Source organism: Schistocerca serialis, chromosome 2 (assembly GCF_023864345.2).
Source record: "Schistocerca serialis cubense isolate TAMUIC-IGC-003099 chromosome 2, iqSchSeri2.2, whole genome shotgun sequence".
Taxonomy (NCBI): Eukaryota; Metazoa; Arthropoda; class Insecta; order Orthoptera; family Acrididae; genus Schistocerca; species Schistocerca serialis.
Window position 1 is genome coordinate 583,536,511 of NC_064639.1, and position 18,980 is coordinate 583,555,490.

Below are 18,980 nucleotides of genomic sequence, written 5' to 3' on the forward strand. Positions count from 1 at the left end.
TGGTGGTGGTGGTTAGTGTTTAACGTCCCGTCGACATCGAGGTCATTAGAGACGGAGCGCAAGCTCGGGTTAGGGAAGGATTGGAAAGGAAATCGGCCGTGCCCTTTCAAAGGAACCATCCCGGCATTTGCCTGAAACGATTTAGGGAAATCACGGAAAACCTAAATCAGGATGGCCGGAGACGGGGAACTGCCTCCAAATCCCAGTTTAGAGCACTAGTCCAGGTTCTGGCATAATCCACAACTTCCTTAGTAAGCTATCTATGCATGCATGCGTCATTCAACACGCCTCTCTCTTACATTCACAACCCGTGTGGAAAGCTACTCCATAGCTGCTTTATTCACCTCCCCTAACCCCCTAGCAGTTTTACTCAATTCGCTAATGTCATTTGCATCTGCTGTCGCAAATATGGTCTTCAGTATGCTACCTGCAACATCTATCCAGCCCATTTTCACACCTCCTTGACTCATGAGACACAACTCACTTCCTCCAACTGTTTCTTCAACTGTGCATACGCCCAAAGCAACTTACTGTGTGCCTTCGACGCCTCCATAAGCATTCTGTTTCTATTCACTAATTGTTGCACCCCTGAAAACACTTGCTCCAGCCTCCTTATCTCATTTCATAATCCCACGCATTACCTGCTAAATCCAACTACCATCTGAGGTTGGGTAATACTACTACTTGCTGCATGGGAAACAGAACTACTCTGTCCAGGCGACGATTAAGGATCAACCCCAATCCCCCCCCCCGATGAAGAGAAACAGCACAGCCAAAATTAGCCCTCTTCTTCTCTCTTCAGCAGTCTGAGGACAAGAACCATTATTACCTCCCATCCCCTCAGAAGACTGCCGTCTCCGAGCAGCAAGTCACACTAAAGCTAATTCCGATCTTAACATAACATATAACCTTATACACAATAGCTTCAATAGCCTATCCGGTACATCAAAAGTAAATATGCAAATCACAACAACACAATATATACCAAATTCTTCCTTGGCCTCAACGTATACAGAGCCTGAGGTATATGGACTTCCTCTTCCCACTGCTTATCATTCCGCTTCCTAATCCTTGGTTCCTTCCCTGATTTCACTAATACCCCTCGTGGAATTTCTTCTGGTGCACCCTTGAATGGTCGTAGATTCCCGACATGCACAATCATTGACATTGTTGACCTCGTTGGCAACTGTAGTCTCACATTTACTGCTGATATAGTTTCAGTTACTTCATACTGGCCCTGGTACCATGTTACAAACTTTTTCGCTTTCCACTCGACATCACCCATTGGAGTACTTTGTACAAAGGTAATATTCCCACTTGCTTTACTGCCTCTTCCTCCTCCTCCTCCTCCAGTGCCTTAGTACTTGCTTGCTGGGCCATCTACCACACTTCCTTCATCATTCTTGCAAATTCTCAGACAGACTCTCCATTCTGGCCTGCTTTCTGTATAATCATATCAAATGGCAATGGCATCTTACCATTCACCACCTAGAATCGTGACATCCCTGTGCTAAAGTGCACTTCGGAGTTACACATACTGACTATGAAAGAAATATACCTACATTAATACTCTGTAATTCAAATTTAAGTGTCTGGCAGAGGGTTCTTCAGACTATTTCTCTACCATTCCACTCTAACAGCGAGTGATGAAAAATAAACACTTAAGGGGGTTAGGATGTCAAATGTGCCGACTTGGAGCAGGAGAGGCATCACAGGACATTTTAATTTCCAGTGTCTATACTTTTACAAATAAATTCATAAAACTTTATCAGCATCACCAGGAAGGATTCAGGATTCACACTCATTGCAGTGGAAGTTCGAAAACAAAACAAAATAATTTTTTTTACTAGTGAAATTTTATCATTTTTTCACTTACTAATGGCTGCATTTGTTGCTATAGGTACACTTTTCTTCATAAGTTAGAGAGATTCTTCGATGAATTTTGCACAGCATACATACCATACTTACAGATGTATGAATCTCTAGAATTTATTTAATTTATGAAAAAACGAATGATCTGTTGTATTTTAAACTTCATGTTTAGAAAAAACACATATTTTGTAGTCAATTACCTCAATTTTCACCACAGCTTTCAATAGATTTGGAAAATTCTAGAGTTTCACACGCCTTTAAGTACGGTTTGTACGCTGCGCAAAATTCATCGAACCATCTATCTTACTTATGAAGAAAATGTACCTATAGCAACAAATGCTGCTATTAGTAAGTGAAAAAAATGACGAAATTTCACATGTAAAAAAAAAACTACTTCGTTATGTTTTTGAACTTCCCACTGCTATGTGTGGGAATTCTGAATCCTTCCTGGTCATGCTGACAAAGTTTTATGAATTTATTTGTAAAAGTATAGACAGTGGAAATTACAATGTACTGTGGTGCCTCTCCTGCTCCAAGTCGGCCCGTTTGACATCTTACCACCCTTAAATCTTTCTGTATGAGCTCCAATTTCTCTTATTTTATTACAATGATCATTTATCCCCATGTAGCTTGGGAAAAGAAAAATATTTTCACATTCAGAGGAGAAAGGTGGTGATTGAAATTTAATGAAAAGATCTCACCAAAGTGAGAAATGCCTTTGTTTTAATGACTGCCACCCCAACTCACATCCATGGCAAACACCCCCCCCCCCTTTTTCCCATTTCACTTTCACTACAATACAAAATGAGCTGCCCTTCTTTGGACTTTTTCAAAGTCCTGTCAATACTATATGACAAGGATCCCATATTGCACAGTCATACTCTAGCAGAGGATGAACAAGTGTGGTGTAAGCAGTCTCTAAGTGTTTGCCAATAAAACACAGTGGTTTGCCTTCTCCACGACATTATCAATGTGATGGTTCCAATAAGTTGTTCATAATTTTAATTCCTAGGTATGTAGTTCAACTGACAGCTTTTAAATTCGTGTGATTTATCGTGCAACCAAAATTACAACTTTATAAAACTGTAAATGACAGAATCTTCTGCAAACAATAGGGCTACTCAGATTGCATCCTAATCGTTGGATTAGGAACAGCAGAGGGCCTGTAACACTTCCTTGGGTAATGCCAGATATGACTTCTGTTTTACTCAATTTACAGTTAATTACTATGTACCGTGACCTTTCTGATAGGAAATCATGAATCCAGGAATCCAGCCACACAACTGAAGCGATACTCCAGAGGCACACAATTTGATTACAAGTCTCTTGTGAGAAATGGTGCCAAAAGCCTTCTGAAAATCTAGAAATATGGAATCAATTTGAGATCCCCTGTCAATAGCACACATTACTTAATGCAAATAAAGAGGTAGTTGTGTTGCACAACAATAATATTTTCTGAACCTGCCTTGCCTGTGTGTCAATAATTGTTACCTTTATAGTAATCCATAATTTTTGAACACACTGTATGTTTCAAAGTTCCACTGCAAATTGACGTCTGTGATACAGGACTGTAATTTAGCTAATTACTCCCATTTCCCTTCTAGAGCATTGATGTGACCTGTGCAACTTTGCAGTCTTTCAGAACTGATCTTTTGTCGAGCGAGCAGTCGAAAATGATTGCCAAGTATGGGGCTATTGTATTAGCATACTCTGAAAGAATCTAGCTGGTATGCTATGTGGACTGTAAGGCATGTCTTTATTAAGTGCTATGAGCTGCTTCACTACTTCGCAGTTACTAATTTGGACAGTAGTTCTAGATTCAAATTATAGACTATCTACTTCATCTTTGGATAACTATGTTTAATAACTTCACTTTAGTGGTTCTGTCATTGATATATTGTCCAGAGAAGGTACTGATTGTGTCTTGCCGCTCGTGTACCTTACTTACAGCCAGATTCTCGTTGGGTCTTGTGTCAGAGCTCGAGACAGAGTGCCACTGTCGAAGCTTGCACTGAAATCCATGCTAAGTTTCAAGCTTTGGTAAAACTAAAATGGTATGGAGCTAATTGGTGGAATAGTAAGGTGCTGGGTCCTAATAAAATCCACAATACTTGAAAGAAATTTATTTAAATATTCAAAAAACTGCGAGTGTGAAAATGGCTTTAACCTTTTCTTTTACAATACAACATGTCCACAACGGACGAGAGGAAATAATTTTGATCAGAACGAATTTACTCAAAAACAACTCCAACCAAACACAATTACTAAACGCTCGGTTCAAAACCCTTAAGGTATTGAAATATGTTCCTTAAGGTACTTAAATAAATTCCTCAGCCAATTAAACTCATAAAACTCAACGACAATGCATGACCTTTAAAAGAATAAATCTCCAATGTTTAAAAGATGTTCTATAATAAAAACAAAATATCAGGTTTACATTTGTAATTTCACAACTCGCGACAATGCAAGCTCTGCTGTACAAATTGAAGGCCCCATTTGCAATGTGGTCACTATGTACCACTTCTATTAACTAAAGCATATGAAAGCCTCCACATAAACAGTTTCAAGGCTTTTAGAATACAATAAATAAGCTATTTGTAACACATAAAATATGTATATAAGCACAAACACAGGTAACACAAATATACAGTAAAATAATCTGTTCCAACTTCAACAGCTGAAAGTACTTAAAATCTGAGAATTTTCAAATTATTACGCAATAGCCACAGCTGAATGAGTCACAGACTTCGAAGTACTAGGTGGTTATAATTGGGGTGCAACTACTTGCAGGGAAACTTAGTACCTATTCTAACGTGCATTAATATGGAATTGATTATGTTGGGGAAAATAAATTAGTTCTAATTTTGGTAACCAGGTACAAATTTGGCACCGTGAATATAAGAATGACATATAGAACTGTTTCCATATGTAACGGATTAGGAAAAGGACTGCAGAAAATGTCAAACAAATGAGAAAGGTGTAATGTTGATTTTATTATTAACTGCCACTTACAAAATGGAGATGTGGATCCGATGCTGTGCAGTTCCAGATTTGTGGCCAAAATTGGAACTAATTTTTTTTCCAACATAAATCAGTTTCACATTAACGAATTAGCCCATCTACCAAGTTTCACTGACATATAATAATTAGAGCCCACACTGGACCTCCGTGATTAACTGCAATTTAATTATAATCGCCTGGTAGTTTGCTTGAAATAATTTTCTAAGGGCTCAGGAAATTTACAGACCAGAAACAAAGAAGTACTGATTAACAATACTACACAGTCCTGTCACACTAATGTGACCACCACCTATGTTCAATGTCAATGTGCAATAACCACTCACAGATGGCAGTTGGCAGTATTAGCAGTGAAGGGTATATAAAGTGTGTTAGAGGGACGTGGAAAACAGTGCACTCATTGTCATAATGCATAAACGGTGCGATTCTATGTCCAAAATGGCAAGGGCCAACAGAAGCATTTCCAAAATGGTCGAGTTTGTAAACTGTTTGTGTACCACTGTGGTTTAAGTATACGATGCATAGCAAAATGGCTCTAGCCACAACTGGTGCTGAGGCAATTGTGGTGTACCACAGTCCATAGTTGACATGGGAGAGTGACAGATATGGAAATGTGTACAGGCAAATAGGTCTCCAACTGCTGAACAGCTGAACAACTGATCACCCAGATCAACCAGGAGCTACCGACAGTCTCCCCAAAGACCGTTCAGTGAACATTGATGCATATGGGCCTCTGCTGCTGGCACCTGGTTCATACACCCATGCTGACTGCTATTAATTAGTGACGAAGGCTGGAATTTGCAAGGCAATATTGCAACTGGACATCCACTGAGTGGCAGCACATAGACTTTTCAGATGAATCAGGTTTTGTACTTCTCAGACAGATGGCCTCAGGCATGTACGGTCCCGCAACAATCGTCAGAAGTGTCCTGGCAAGATGAGGGAGCGTATGGTCTCTGCAATGTTTTTGTGGCATTCTGTGGGTGGTCTCATCATTCTGGAAAGCACAATGGGTTGACACAGGTATGCAGCTAACCTTGGGTATCCCTACATACTGCTTGTTTTTTCCTCAGCACAATGGCATCTACCAGCAGGACAATGCAACATGTTACACAGCTTGCAGTGTACATGCATGGTCTGAAGAGCTCCAGGGTGAGTTTACCATACTTTCCTTTCCACCATATTTCCCCCACATTTAAACTCAATCAAGGGTCTGAGTAACCACCTCGATCAGGCTGTTCACACCGCGGATCTCAACTGAGAAACCTAGCGCAGCTGGCCATGTCACTGGAGTAAGCGTGGCTCCACAATCCGTGTCAGTGCCTTCCAGAATATTACTGACACACTTGCTGCATGTCCGCACTGCAAAAGGCAGTTATTCAGGCTTTAAACAGACGATCACATTAATGTGACAGGACCACATATAACTTAAGTGCAACAGCACTCGGCCATCACTCAGGTCAGAATCACACACGAATATTTGGTAAATGGCTACACTTTTTTATGTGCAAGACAGTGGAACACATATTACTTGATTTTACACTTTATTCTAAATATAGCTTCGACTGCACTGCACTCTCAGAGTCCTCTTAAGGAACTACCACGAGATAGATTGGAAACAAAGACAATATAGACTGACGGGCTCCCTTGAATGAAGCAGATAACTTCCTATAGAACTTAGGAAATGCAGATGTTCACCATTCAAACACAGATACAGTCCACTTGAAGTACGCTGGTCAAAAGCCACAGTAGGAACCGCCGTGTGACCGAATGTAAGTTTCAATATGTGGGTCAACTGTGGTGCCGTTCTAACAGCAGCTCCTCCCAAGACACTATTTCTTTGAATTCATGTCCTCTCTGGCCTGTACTTGCATAGCTAGTGTCCCAATCCGACTGGTGCACGTTCATGTAATCACTAAGCATCTCGTTCTCTCCACCCTATTAGTTTGAGAATGAATTGGATTATTTGCTAACTTTGCTCCTTTTATAAAGCACCACAACTCTTTCATCAGGTCTGACATGAATTTTGTACCTTCATCCGTAACTATTGTCGCTGGCACTCCAAACTCCAATACCTGCCCATCAACTAACATTTACAGGGCTGTGACAGCCTGTTGGTTCAGCATCGGCATCATCTCAATGTAACAAGAAAAAAATGGTCTATTATGGTTAGCACAAAACGATTGCTCACTGGTTTTTCGTTGAATGATCCTAATACATCCACCCCAATAAAACGAAATGGTTCTGCTGCATCTGCAACCTATGCAGTAATACCTGCTCCCATTTCAAAGCCACAAGCTGAATACATTCTATACAACTTCTTAAGTAATTAACAACCTTTTTGCTTCCCTTGCACCAACACTTTTCTGTGCTTAAGTGCTGTTGCTTGCTATACTGTTTACACTCCTCGTCGGTGCTCAATGTCGTTTGCCATTCAGGAAGGCCATGACCCAGTGCTGGTACTATTGCCATTTTCTTGCTTAACTCCACTGATTTGCATTGTTTCTTCTCACGTGAGGATTACTTTGTTCTCAAACTCATCGAGTTTTAATGCTCATCTCGTCAGTCTACTTGATGGGTACTTCAAAACTAGTAACCACTTTGAAGAAGCAAGATCCACCACTTCCCTCAACTTCCTTTTTGGCTCAAAATGCACCCAAGAGCAAGGTTCCACGCATCATATGAACACCTTCTGATAGTCTGAAATGCCAACATTGGACTTCTTGTTAACACCTTTAATTCGGCAAATGCTCACCGACAACACAAACTTAACAGCTTTCTTCAATAACTCTGTAGCAGTTGTGCAATATCTGCAAACCCCGTCACAAACTTCCTACAATAATTTGTGAGACCCAGGAAAGATTGTAACTCCTTAGAAAACTTGTGCTGCTTGCACTCAGTCATCACCTTAACTCCTGCATATCTCTAAAAGACGATTGGTCAGCAAGATACAATGATTTTGGTACTCCGTCCATAAATGCTGGTACGTTGCTGATGCATATTTTTAAAACCCAAACAACATACAACATTCTTCTGCCCTATCCTCTGGAGCCACTTCTAACTGACAGTATCCACTCTTCAAGTCATTGTTGATAGTTATTGACACTGCCTAATATTATCAATCATTTTTGTGATGTTCAGAAATGAATAGACATCTTTCATAGTTTCACTATTTAAATGGTGGTAATAGCAACAGAATCTATTTCTTCACGTCATCCACAAACTTATTCAGTACAATTTCCCCATGCTCCAATGCTAATCTAACCGCTGCAGAGATATCTTTAGGCACCCCAGTAAACAGTCTCCTAGACCTCTCTGGTGCCTAAATCTCTCAGGAAAGCATGAAGCACACTTGATCCACTTCGTTTAATTCCTACATATGCCCTACATATGTCTTCAATAGCTTTATTATGCCTTTTGGAAACCTTACTCAACTGCTCATGGAAAAACTGTGCGCTGTTCTGTTTCCGATGTCTTTGTTCTAAATCCTGTCTGAGCTGATCAAAAGCCTCTGTTTTGCACCGTACACACAATTTCACTTCTCCTGTTAAATGTAACCTTGGTATCTGTAATAATTGCTCATCTGATCAAGGTTAGCAACAGCCAGACCCACTCCTAAAGTCTGTGAGGAACAATTCTCTCTTATTTTTCTCCACTACTTTATTATTCGAAACCACCTTATCTGTCCTTAACTGAGCTACATATTTTACTAATGACTGAACAGCCTCCTCTCTGGTAAAAACATTGTGTCTCTGATATCGCCATTGCTTTCCTGTCACTCATTTTCATAATTCAGAATTAACACTCCAAGAACAACACAAAAATAATAATCCAAAAATATCCCAGACATTCTACAGTTACCAGAACTACCAAGCTACTTCTTTTGACTAATCATGAGCTGTCTGGACACATTACACTGTCTAGCCACATGCCCAGAATGATTGCACAAAAAGCAAACAACTGCCACAGACTCAGGACAGGGAGCAGAATGACCAAGCAGATTGGACTGCATAAAACATACAGGTTCTAACCACTCACCTCTAGAATTATCCCTGAACTGGGCAAGTCCACTGGTTCTTCTGGTTTCACAAAGTACATCATCGTCAACGCCACAACTGTCACCACAAATGAACAAAACAATCTCACTCACCCCAAATGACAACGTTATAGGCTGTGGCTTGGCTGCCATTCTGCAGAGGGGGTGGCACATCCTCTGCAGTTGACTATGACAATGTTGGCTCTCCTACCACCACTCTGAAGAGTTCAGTTGTAGTCAGTGGGATGATGATGATGATGATGATGATGATGAGGAGGAGGAGGAGGAGGAGGAGGAGGAGGTGGTGGTGGTGGCCATAGGGCTCAGTGGAAACACTGCTGACATTAAAGTATGCTTTATTCAATTTCAGTATATGCCATGTCATGGTGAAGCAGAAGATGCCTCACTCTGTTGCCATGTTGATCCTGGCAGGTTCTGATGTACAGGCAGCAGCTTCTTCTCTGCTGAGATGATGCATAGTCCCCCTGCATTGCTGATGACCCCTCTGTAGGCCACAGGTATAAATTGAACGGTGCACTACTTCATTGGCGTGGCATCTGGAGTGGCCCCTCAGCCCAGTACACATTAACAGTGGAAGTGCTTGGAGACTGCTGAGCATAGGATTCAACATGCTGCCCCCTGGCAAGAGCCTGATGGCAGCTGGTACTGAGTCCCATAGAGAACTCGGTGCTGGCAGCTACAAGGAAGGACAGCACTTTGGCGGTGCTGTGGCACTTAGTTATATGAGGAACGCAATTTTGGCAGTGGCTGGTGCAGTCTAATCCTGAACCTATGGTTGCTGCTGGCAATGGCCAGTTCTCTCATGTCTGGTGTGACCCTGGTGTGGTGGTGGTGGTGGTGGTGGTGGTGGTGGTGGTGGTGGAAGGGGAGGAGGACTCCAGTGCACAAGAGTCCCACTGCTTCAAAATTCAGACATATTTACATCGCTATGAGGCTCATTTGTTTCAATAAACCTGGCCTAGTCATGTGACCCACAACAAAAGACTTGCCATGGTCTGATAATATTGATCAGCCTGCTACTGTTATTACCACCGAATGGAGCAGTTTTCCTCTCATGCCACTGCACGGTGCAGTTTTCCTCTAGTGCAGCTAGCCTTATCTTGCAGTCCCCTTATGTGCATGTTAATATGACCCACATTGTCAGACTGTGGCTGCTAATGCAATACTTCACAACAGCTTTCTAACCACTTCTTATCACTTTTGTTAAAAGACTGTGTAGCTATACTATAAATTGATTGAAAAGGTGGTGAACCTTTCAAATTCTCTATTCATTCTTAATGATGTTCCTTGCATTTGTTGCAACTTCACTTTCCCATTCTTTAACATATCTTTTAATTTAATGTACAGTAACACTTTGCAAGTAACAGTGGTCTTTGGTTTAGCTGAACGGATGCATGTTTGAACTTTTACAGGGTAGCTGTCCAGTTCTTTTGACTGTACTTTAATTGATGAATTTATCTTGATAATACGTGCCCTAATACAAACTTTTTACTGACTGCAAAGTGTCGGCTAAGATTTCTCTGGATCAAGAAGGGTAACACTTCTTCAAAAGGTACTATTTATGAGGCACATAGACTGGGGCACAATTTTCATTTCAATTTAACTATCTTCTTTGTTCAATATATATTCTGACATGCATACTTATTCTGGAGAGAAATGATCTAATGATAACAGTGAGGAGAAGCCAAGAGTGATGTTAAAGAGTCTACTGGTTCTGCCTATCATCTCAGAGCTCAACAGAAACTGGTTCTGACAGAGCTACAGAATTACTACGGCACATTTTCTCCAGGACTCACAAGTAACTCATTTTCACCAATTCTCTATAAACTTGTGGGGTGAAAGTTTATCTTCCAAACTCATCATATGTGATTCGTTGCAATCCTATTTGATTAGTGCTTGTTATTTGGTCTTCATTTGAGATGGGCTGCCACATTTGAAAACCCCCTCTTGTTGTCTATGAGAGAATGTCATCGTATGTCAACTGTGCATTGGTATGCACAGTATGTGAACTGGAAAGGAAGATCTTGTCCCAAACCCTGGACAATCACTGGATGCCATGGGTTTTTTTCCCCCTATTGTACTGCATGAAGTCAATGATGTATGAAACCACCAGGAGAAACTGGTTCCCATTATGAATAGTTACTATAAGCATACAATGTTGCTGTGAGGTGCAAGTTGCTCATGTCAATAAAAACTAAATAATCCCCAACAATTAATTCCATACTTCCAAGTACAGTAATCAGTTTAGGATAGGCACCCCCTTATGATGTATGGAATATCACCAAGATCAGCAGCAAAGCTAGCTAAGATTTAAGACATTCACAGAGATCCAGATATAAAATAACTAACCATAGGCATGTGCGTCCTACAGGTTCAGATTACAATGACCACTGACTCAAATGGCCATGACAACATACAGCAATGATCTAATTCCAAACTCACTGTCATCAGATATCAAAACCAGGTGCTAACAATACTTCTTTTAAAAACTATGTTGGATTGTGGGTTTGAGTAAAAGTCTTTAAGAAATGTAAAGTTAACCCTACAGACATGCCTCAAGATATTTTATAACCTCACTATCATAACCCTTAAGGAATGGCACACAGTACTGTAACAGTACAACTGGTGTACGATGTTGGAAACATCCAGAGCTTTAAGAGCCTAAATAATGTTATACGGCAAAAATTCCAGGTTGTAATATTATTGTATTCAAGTTTTAAACTCTTCCACAATTTTATAAACTTTCTAAGCTTTTGTAATATCAATTTTAACATTAAAAACACAAATAGTAATTTTTCTTTCTTTCCATGGTCAATTGATATATATTTATTAGCTCTGACAAATTTCAACTTTTCCACATTGTTTTGTGTTTTAATTCCTAATCGGAAATATGTTCTTTATTGAAGAAATCATTACATATTGTAACCATACGACTGACATTTTTAACGCACTTCATGTGGAACCTTTTTGTTTTCATTTCTTTACATCTTGAGCACTTCGTACACCTTTCCTTCTAGTTTCTTTCATTGTTCACTTTTCTGTTCATAATCTGAAGCTCTTTGTCATCAACATATTTTGACATCTTTTTCCCAGTTTCTGTTTGATATATTTGGGTAAGGATGTCACTGCTCTCTTGTGTATAATTGTAGTATTAGCTGAACTATTTTTGTAGGAATAATCTTCCTGGCATATTATCATCTCATTACTTCTGGTTCATATCAATTGAGGACTTATTCCAGAACTATCCAGGACATGGAAAAATATTGCACAGTGCCAATATATTGTTTTTATTAATACGGAATATGTGGCACACATTTCATCCAATGTATTGATTCCTGTTTTTAAGGAATGTTACACTGTGATAATTTCAGGCTTCTTTTTCTGTCAAGTGCTGTCGTATTTATTCTTGGCACATAAGAGAAGACAGTCAAATCCCTTTGATATCCAAAGAAGCTGCTGTTTACTTCAAATTGCTCCACACTCACAAATTCATGAGGAAGTTTTGTTTTTACAACAGTTGCAACCATTAGCTCTCTACATATGCTGGAACTAGTAAAACAATTGTCTGCCATTATATTATGACCGTTTCCCCTCAACCGTCTTGCTAGACAATTACCACATTTTGTGGTGAGTTTGAAACACTGTATGGCGAATCTGGCTGTTTTCTGATGTATATCTCCATAGTAAGGGTGTACCAAGACCTGACATCACAAGAGTATTAGCATTTTCAAACCACATTTTGGTGGCTTACTTGGTATATAGGATGAATCGTGTAAAACTTGCACTGCAAATATTGCAGAAATGGAAAATGCTATTGATATGTGGTTTTCATAGAAAGAACTGGTAGTCAGGGGCTTGTACTGTTTGCCAATTAATAGATTGTAATAATACTTAGAAAGTGTATTTTTGTGCTAACACACACTTCTTTAAACAGAACAATGCCAATTGACATTAACAAACTAAATAATTCATAAAAGTAGGTAAATTAGATTGTCAGTGATGTTTGTTGCAGGACTAATGCAAGTCTTTTACAAGATGCCGTATTTCGAAAAGTTCCCACACTGACACTCGTTTGTGCCATTCAAGCTACACAGTTGCTAGGAATGATTATGTTATGTTAGCTTACAATATGCTTGTGGATTGTGAATTGCTTGTCAGTGTGTGACAGTCCAAGCAGTAGGTCGTGAATGTACGGTGGGATTTACCAATGCAGAACAAGCTAACACGCTCATGCGGTGTGGACAGTATGGGAAGAATGCAGTTTGTTGTTCTGTGGTGTATGTAGTAAGATATCCCAATAGATGTCAACCATCTCAGCAATTATTTATCAGCCTCCTGAACCAGCCACGTTACAGTAGTATTATAAAAGAAGAAACCAAGTGTCAATAGAAAAGGGGGAAATTACTTTCTTGGTGCTTATGCAGTTGATCCGCACGTTAACTCCCATGCAATTGCAAGTGGAAATGGTATGAGTCAGGCAAGTGTCCTATGTATCCTCCACTGACATTGGTTCCATCCCTGTCCTTCAATATCAGTATGGAAATGATTATGAGAATAATGTTAACTTCTGTAGATGTGTGTTAAGACAGTATTTGTTTAGTGATGAAGCCACATTTCCTAATTGTGGCCAGGTAAACCACCGAAACATGCACTACTGGTCTGCTGACAATTTCCTTTGGCTTCATAACGTGGAACGTCAGTGTCCATTGAGTGTAAGCGTGTGGTGTGGGATAGTTGTACCATTAGCCCATACACCAATTTTCATAGATGGAACACTAAAGGTGCACAAGTATCACAGCCTCCCAACACACCATCTTACATGGATGCTGGAAGAAATTCCTCTGCTGACTGGGAAGAACCTGTGGTACCAAAATGATGACTGCCCAGCCCATAGTGCACGAAGTACTACAGCATGTCTTCGTCAATTGCTTCCAAATCGTTGGACTGGATGCAGAGGACATGTACCTTGACCAGCCTGTTCTTTGGATTTGACACCTGTAGACTTTTTTGAGTGGGGAAAGCTGAAATATGATGTGTACAAGGACAAGAACATGACACTCGATGATATGCAATGACATACTGCTGCAGCCTGCTCAACCATCTCTGGTGAAATACTAGCACGTATGCAGCAGTCGTTCGATACCAAATTGGTGCTGGTGGTCAGTTTGAACACAACCTGTGATGGTCAACTTTCTTGTTATTGGTCAAAATCTACATAATTAGTATATGTGGTTGTGTTGTTCTTTATTGTGTGCTACCACAGGAATTGTATGTACAAGTGTTGCAGTGGGAACTTTTCAAAATGCGATACCTCGTTAATGACTATCACTAGAATCCTGCAACAAACATCACTGACATTCTGATATAAACTAATTTTAGTTTGTTAATGTCAATAGGCATTGTTCCATTTTAAAAAAAAAGAGTATGATTGTACAAAAATACACTTTCTCAGTATTATTACGACCTGTTGATTGGCTAACAATAAGAGCCCGTCACTACCAATCCACTCTGTGAAAAACACACATCAACAGCACTTTCCATTTCTGCAATATTTGTGGTTCACGTTTTAGGTGATTCGCCCTGTATATAAGCAAAAAATTCACTTCCTTCTGGAAGCTACTAACTGTTCATCCGCAATAGCATATTCAGATAACGTGAAGTTCTTTTTACAGTTTGCCCGAAACAGGTCAAAATTTCGCTAATAGGTGTAAGTTTGGCTACTTTCTTTTCTTGTGCTTCATATGAATGTCATCAAATCATAAAAACTCATCAGTGTGAAATATCTGAATTCCAAAACAAATTTGTGATCCACAAGTCCTTTACGCTCCTACGTCCAGAGCAGTAAAAAACAATTAAAATTAGTAACCCAGCAAAAGCCTTTGTTTTCGGGCAAAATTACCTTAAGCACTTCTTCACCCATTTTGTTGTTTTGTGCTCTACAATGTAGAAATTGTTATTTTCAAAACTTGTTTGATTAGCACCACCATCTTTCTGTATCAGTTTCATGTTCCAGTTCTTTCATTCATCTGGTAATTCTGAACCCGATTTATCATTTTTCTTCGCTATAACCTCAACTAGTCTGTTTCATTCTTCAATTTCTTGATACATACACTTATTGTAGATTTAATTTGTTACCATGCAGTGGCAGAAAGCAGACTGACTCCAAGACGTTTCTTTCACTTGGAAAGCAGTTAGAATAGCAGTACCAGACAACAATGAGTTCATTTAATATAGCAGAAATGCAACACAATGGAATGGCCACAAATTTAAAAACTAGACACTTGGTATTATTTTTATTGTTGTTATATTAGGACTGGCATGGGTCGTCCTGAAAACCCGAGTGTACGTTTTTGGCAATTTGGCAACAATGATAACTGAAATTTAATATGTTCCAATTTAATTATTTACGCAGCTGTTAAATAGAAAGCTAACAGGAATTTTACACAATTATCAAAATGTAAACTAACAATTCAAGCTTTTTCATTTTTAATTTATTTATATGTGGTGTTCACCTTACCACACCCCCACCCCCAAAAATCTCTAGAGGGTTAATAGTCCCAGTAACTATTCTGATACTGGCAGTCTTCACAGTTTTGATAGCTTTTTCCACTAGCCTATTGTTTTTAGTAAGCTAACAACAGTGGACTGGAGTATTTGGTGAAGATTGGAACTTATAAAATGAATACTAACTGCTCTCAATAGTACACTTCCTGGTTTTCTGATGAGTTGTTCCCATTTAATGCACAATATTTTGATGATTGGTCCAGCTGTCTTCTTCAGATTGTGTGTGTTGCTGTTACATGTATCTGCTGCCCGGACTAAATTAGAAATTGAGGTTTTTGGTGTTCTAATGCCATGGCATGAAAACCAATACTTCTGACTGGTTGGGTCCAGGCAGTGAGTACAAACAACAGCAACACTCTCAGCACTTTAAGACAACTGGGCAGGATGTTGAAGCATTGTGCATAAAACAGAAACAGTCTGTCAGAACACCCATAAGCACACCACTAATCATACAGAGAGATCTCCCAAAATGCTGCTGCCCACAAACAAGGCAGTTAAAATGGCACACACAAATTACTTCATGGTAAAAATTATTCGTGTTGCTGCTGATTTTACAAGTCTACAGCAGTAATTTCTACTAATGGAAACAAATCTGGACACTTCACAAAATGGAAGAAATACAAGCATGAGAAAGAGTTACTTTGCAGTTATCTACACTTTTTAGTGCATGGTCAGCAAAAGTAACACTAATACTCATGCACAAAGTGCTCACCCTTCTGAAAACTTAATAAACAGGCTCATTACCCTTAACAATTGTAATTTCAGAACTTACCACGAAACCCATATAACAGGTACTTTATAGCACATCACATGTTGTTGTGCTTTATGCATAGAATCTGCACAGCTGAAGGCTGTCACGCAATGTGCACAATGTGATGGAACTGAAGAAGAATTTGCATTCAATTTTATAGAAGTACAAAGTATTTAACACTACAATCTAGGAATCAACTCTCACAAAAATTCAACATCGAAAACAATGACAGAACGCAACATTTATTGCCATTACATATGCTGGTGAAGTGAAAGGTTTGTGGCTTCTGACGGCTACAGGAAACTTTGTTGAAGTCTTACAGTGTGTCACAGTTAAGAAAGTTCTACGGTACTAAGAAGCAAAGAGAACAGGCACAAATCACATTTATAACACCAAACAGACAACTTTACTAACATACCAGTTTGCAGTTTGCTTTCCATCCTTCGTTTGCCATGTCAAATTTAGTTTGTTGGCAAGAAGAGCAGCTGTTATTGTTGAACCATTATTCCCTCCCCAGCCGACCAGCATCATACCTAATTTTGGAACCTTACGCTTTGTGCGAATGTGAAGAGTTTTTGAAACCGGTGTGGCCTAAAAAAATAAAATAGGTGTGAATAAATAGTGTGAGGATAATTTCTCTACTAACTTCAATACACAAGAAACATTTTAGACACTTAATGGACTTAGCAATATTTCAGAACAAAAAAGCAACCAGCTTAGCTAATTTTAAGTTTTCCATGAGTATGTAATGTTGCTTACGCACCCAAATCTTTTTAAGTACACAACTATTAAGGAAATCTAAAGGACATACACTCATTGCAACACAAAATACAAGAATGTTGTAGCAATATTGTAACAACACCAATGTAACTAACATGGGCCTACTTTCAGTAAAAAGGCACTCACAAATGTCCAGACAACTTTACTCGTTTTCTCTTGTACAGCAATTTGCCTCAAGCAAACTAAACACACTTAACTCTGAATAACAAGATCACAAATGAAAACTGAGCTTACCACAATTTAAGATGAGATGAGAACCAATATATCAATAATTCCATATAATCGTCAGAGATGCCAGTACTTTTCCCCTCTCATTTTATGCCTTCAGTCACATACACGCAACTTATTTCTAGAAATCTAAACCTTTACATTCCCACAATAATAAACTTTATTAGCTTTTGATTTTTAATCAGGTTTAGTTTCAATGTGCATTATTTGCAATTGCTACACTTTAGTAGAAACAGAATGATTCTATCAGGTGAATGTGAATCACTAAACCTTTGAAGCAAGCTTTTGTAGTGAAAGGCATAAATGCCATCATATACATATTACAATCTTGAAGAACTTAATGGACGTGTTAACTTTTAATGTGACATCCCAGGGAAAATATGCCTCACTACAGTTCCAATGCAAGCTTAGCCCTATAGTAAAATTTGTTCCACTGTTCCAAATTAATACAACAGACAACTGTAGGCATACCATTCAGACATATATACTAACATCTTTATTGACAAAATTCTTCAAACTATTATGAAATGAGCTGCTGCTTCACTCATTTACGTTAGTCATCCGTTCTACATCCCACAATAAGTGTGAATTATTAAGTTATTATTTTTTCCTGAAGCCGATATTTATACTTCGACTGTTTGTATGAAAAACATATTAGTATAAAAATTACTATTAAGTTGTAGCCAGATATCAGTGGTCAAACGTAAAAGCACATCAAAGTGAATTTTTATTTATATTTTACCACTGGTTCTATACAAATTATATAAACAGAATGCACAGTAATTTAGCCGTGATCGTAGTTAATTTTAAATTTACAGTTCTTAACAACAATGTTACCAATTACCAATATCTCTTAGACCTAGAAAAATTTTATTGTAAGCATTACTATCATACAATCTGTCAGAATCAGCTGTTCCACATACCACATGCACGCCACGCTCCATCTTAACTTTTGTTGTCTGATATTCATAATCTGCTTCTATATACTCTTCTGTATAATCCACGTTTTTTGCTTTCACGCAGACTGCTTCACCGGACGCCATCCGTGAAATTCAGCAGAGCCCTTCAGCCTGCAATACACAAAAAAAATTCCACTTAATCACAACGTATCTACTTTTCATTAACTATACCTCAGACTTTAACTGCGAAACGACAAATAATTTTGAATATCCATCAACATTTTTCCCTATAAATCAACATATATGATAAAATATCAGTGGCCGTCGCAAATTATTAACGCGAAAAAAAAATCAGCATGATCAGCTTGGTATGGCTCCAGGAACAACCGCGGATTTCTTTTATAACCAACGCAAAGGAACCCAAAACGCTGTTACGTTACACATACTGATTATTATAACAACAGCTAACAATATTTACTGCACCAGATATTTGCCAGCAACACCCTGTCCTGTTCAACAACCGCAAAACTTTCATGCAGCACCCCACCCAACGGCACCAACCCCTAAGACACTTCTAGAAATCCAGAGTCAGGTCCGGATTGGAAGGGCAAAGTAAACAATTCTCGCCCTGTTACGGGGCTCGGAACGACAGAGCGCGCCCTCTTCAAACAGCACAGAAAACGGAACTACTGAAACAGCAACACCAAGCATATAAAACCACAGTATAATACTTGGAAGGGCAATATCATACAAGTGACTTATCGCTTTACGAAACCGCTTTAGTATTTCCAGCATTGTTGGTGGAGATGAG

General features: G+C 39.1%; 1 protein-coding gene across 3 annotated transcripts in view; it reads right to left on the minus strand.

The window, feature by feature from the left end:
• LOC126457598 (inositol-3-phosphate synthase 1-A) overlaps nucleotides 1-18,767 on the minus strand; it is a 70,578-nt gene extending 51,811 nt beyond the window's left edge. The window contains exons 1-3 of one of the 3 annotated variants that reach the window (XM_050094038.1): nucleotides 18,653-18,767; nucleotides 18,194-18,340; nucleotides 16,681-16,853 (exon numbers count right to left, since the gene is read on the minus strand). In XM_050094038.1, coding sequence (XP_049949995.1) covers nucleotides 16,681-16,853; nucleotides 18,194-18,313 — 293 coding nt within the window. In that variant the 5' untranslated portion in view covers nucleotides 18,314-18,340; nucleotides 18,653-18,767. Of the gene's footprint in view, nucleotides 1-16,680; nucleotides 16,854-18,193; nucleotides 18,341-18,647 lie in introns of all 3 variants that reach the window. The other 2 variants (XM_050094039.1, XM_050094040.1) reach the window with 2 other exon arrangements.
• Nucleotides 18,768-18,980: the final 213 nt, after the last annotated feature.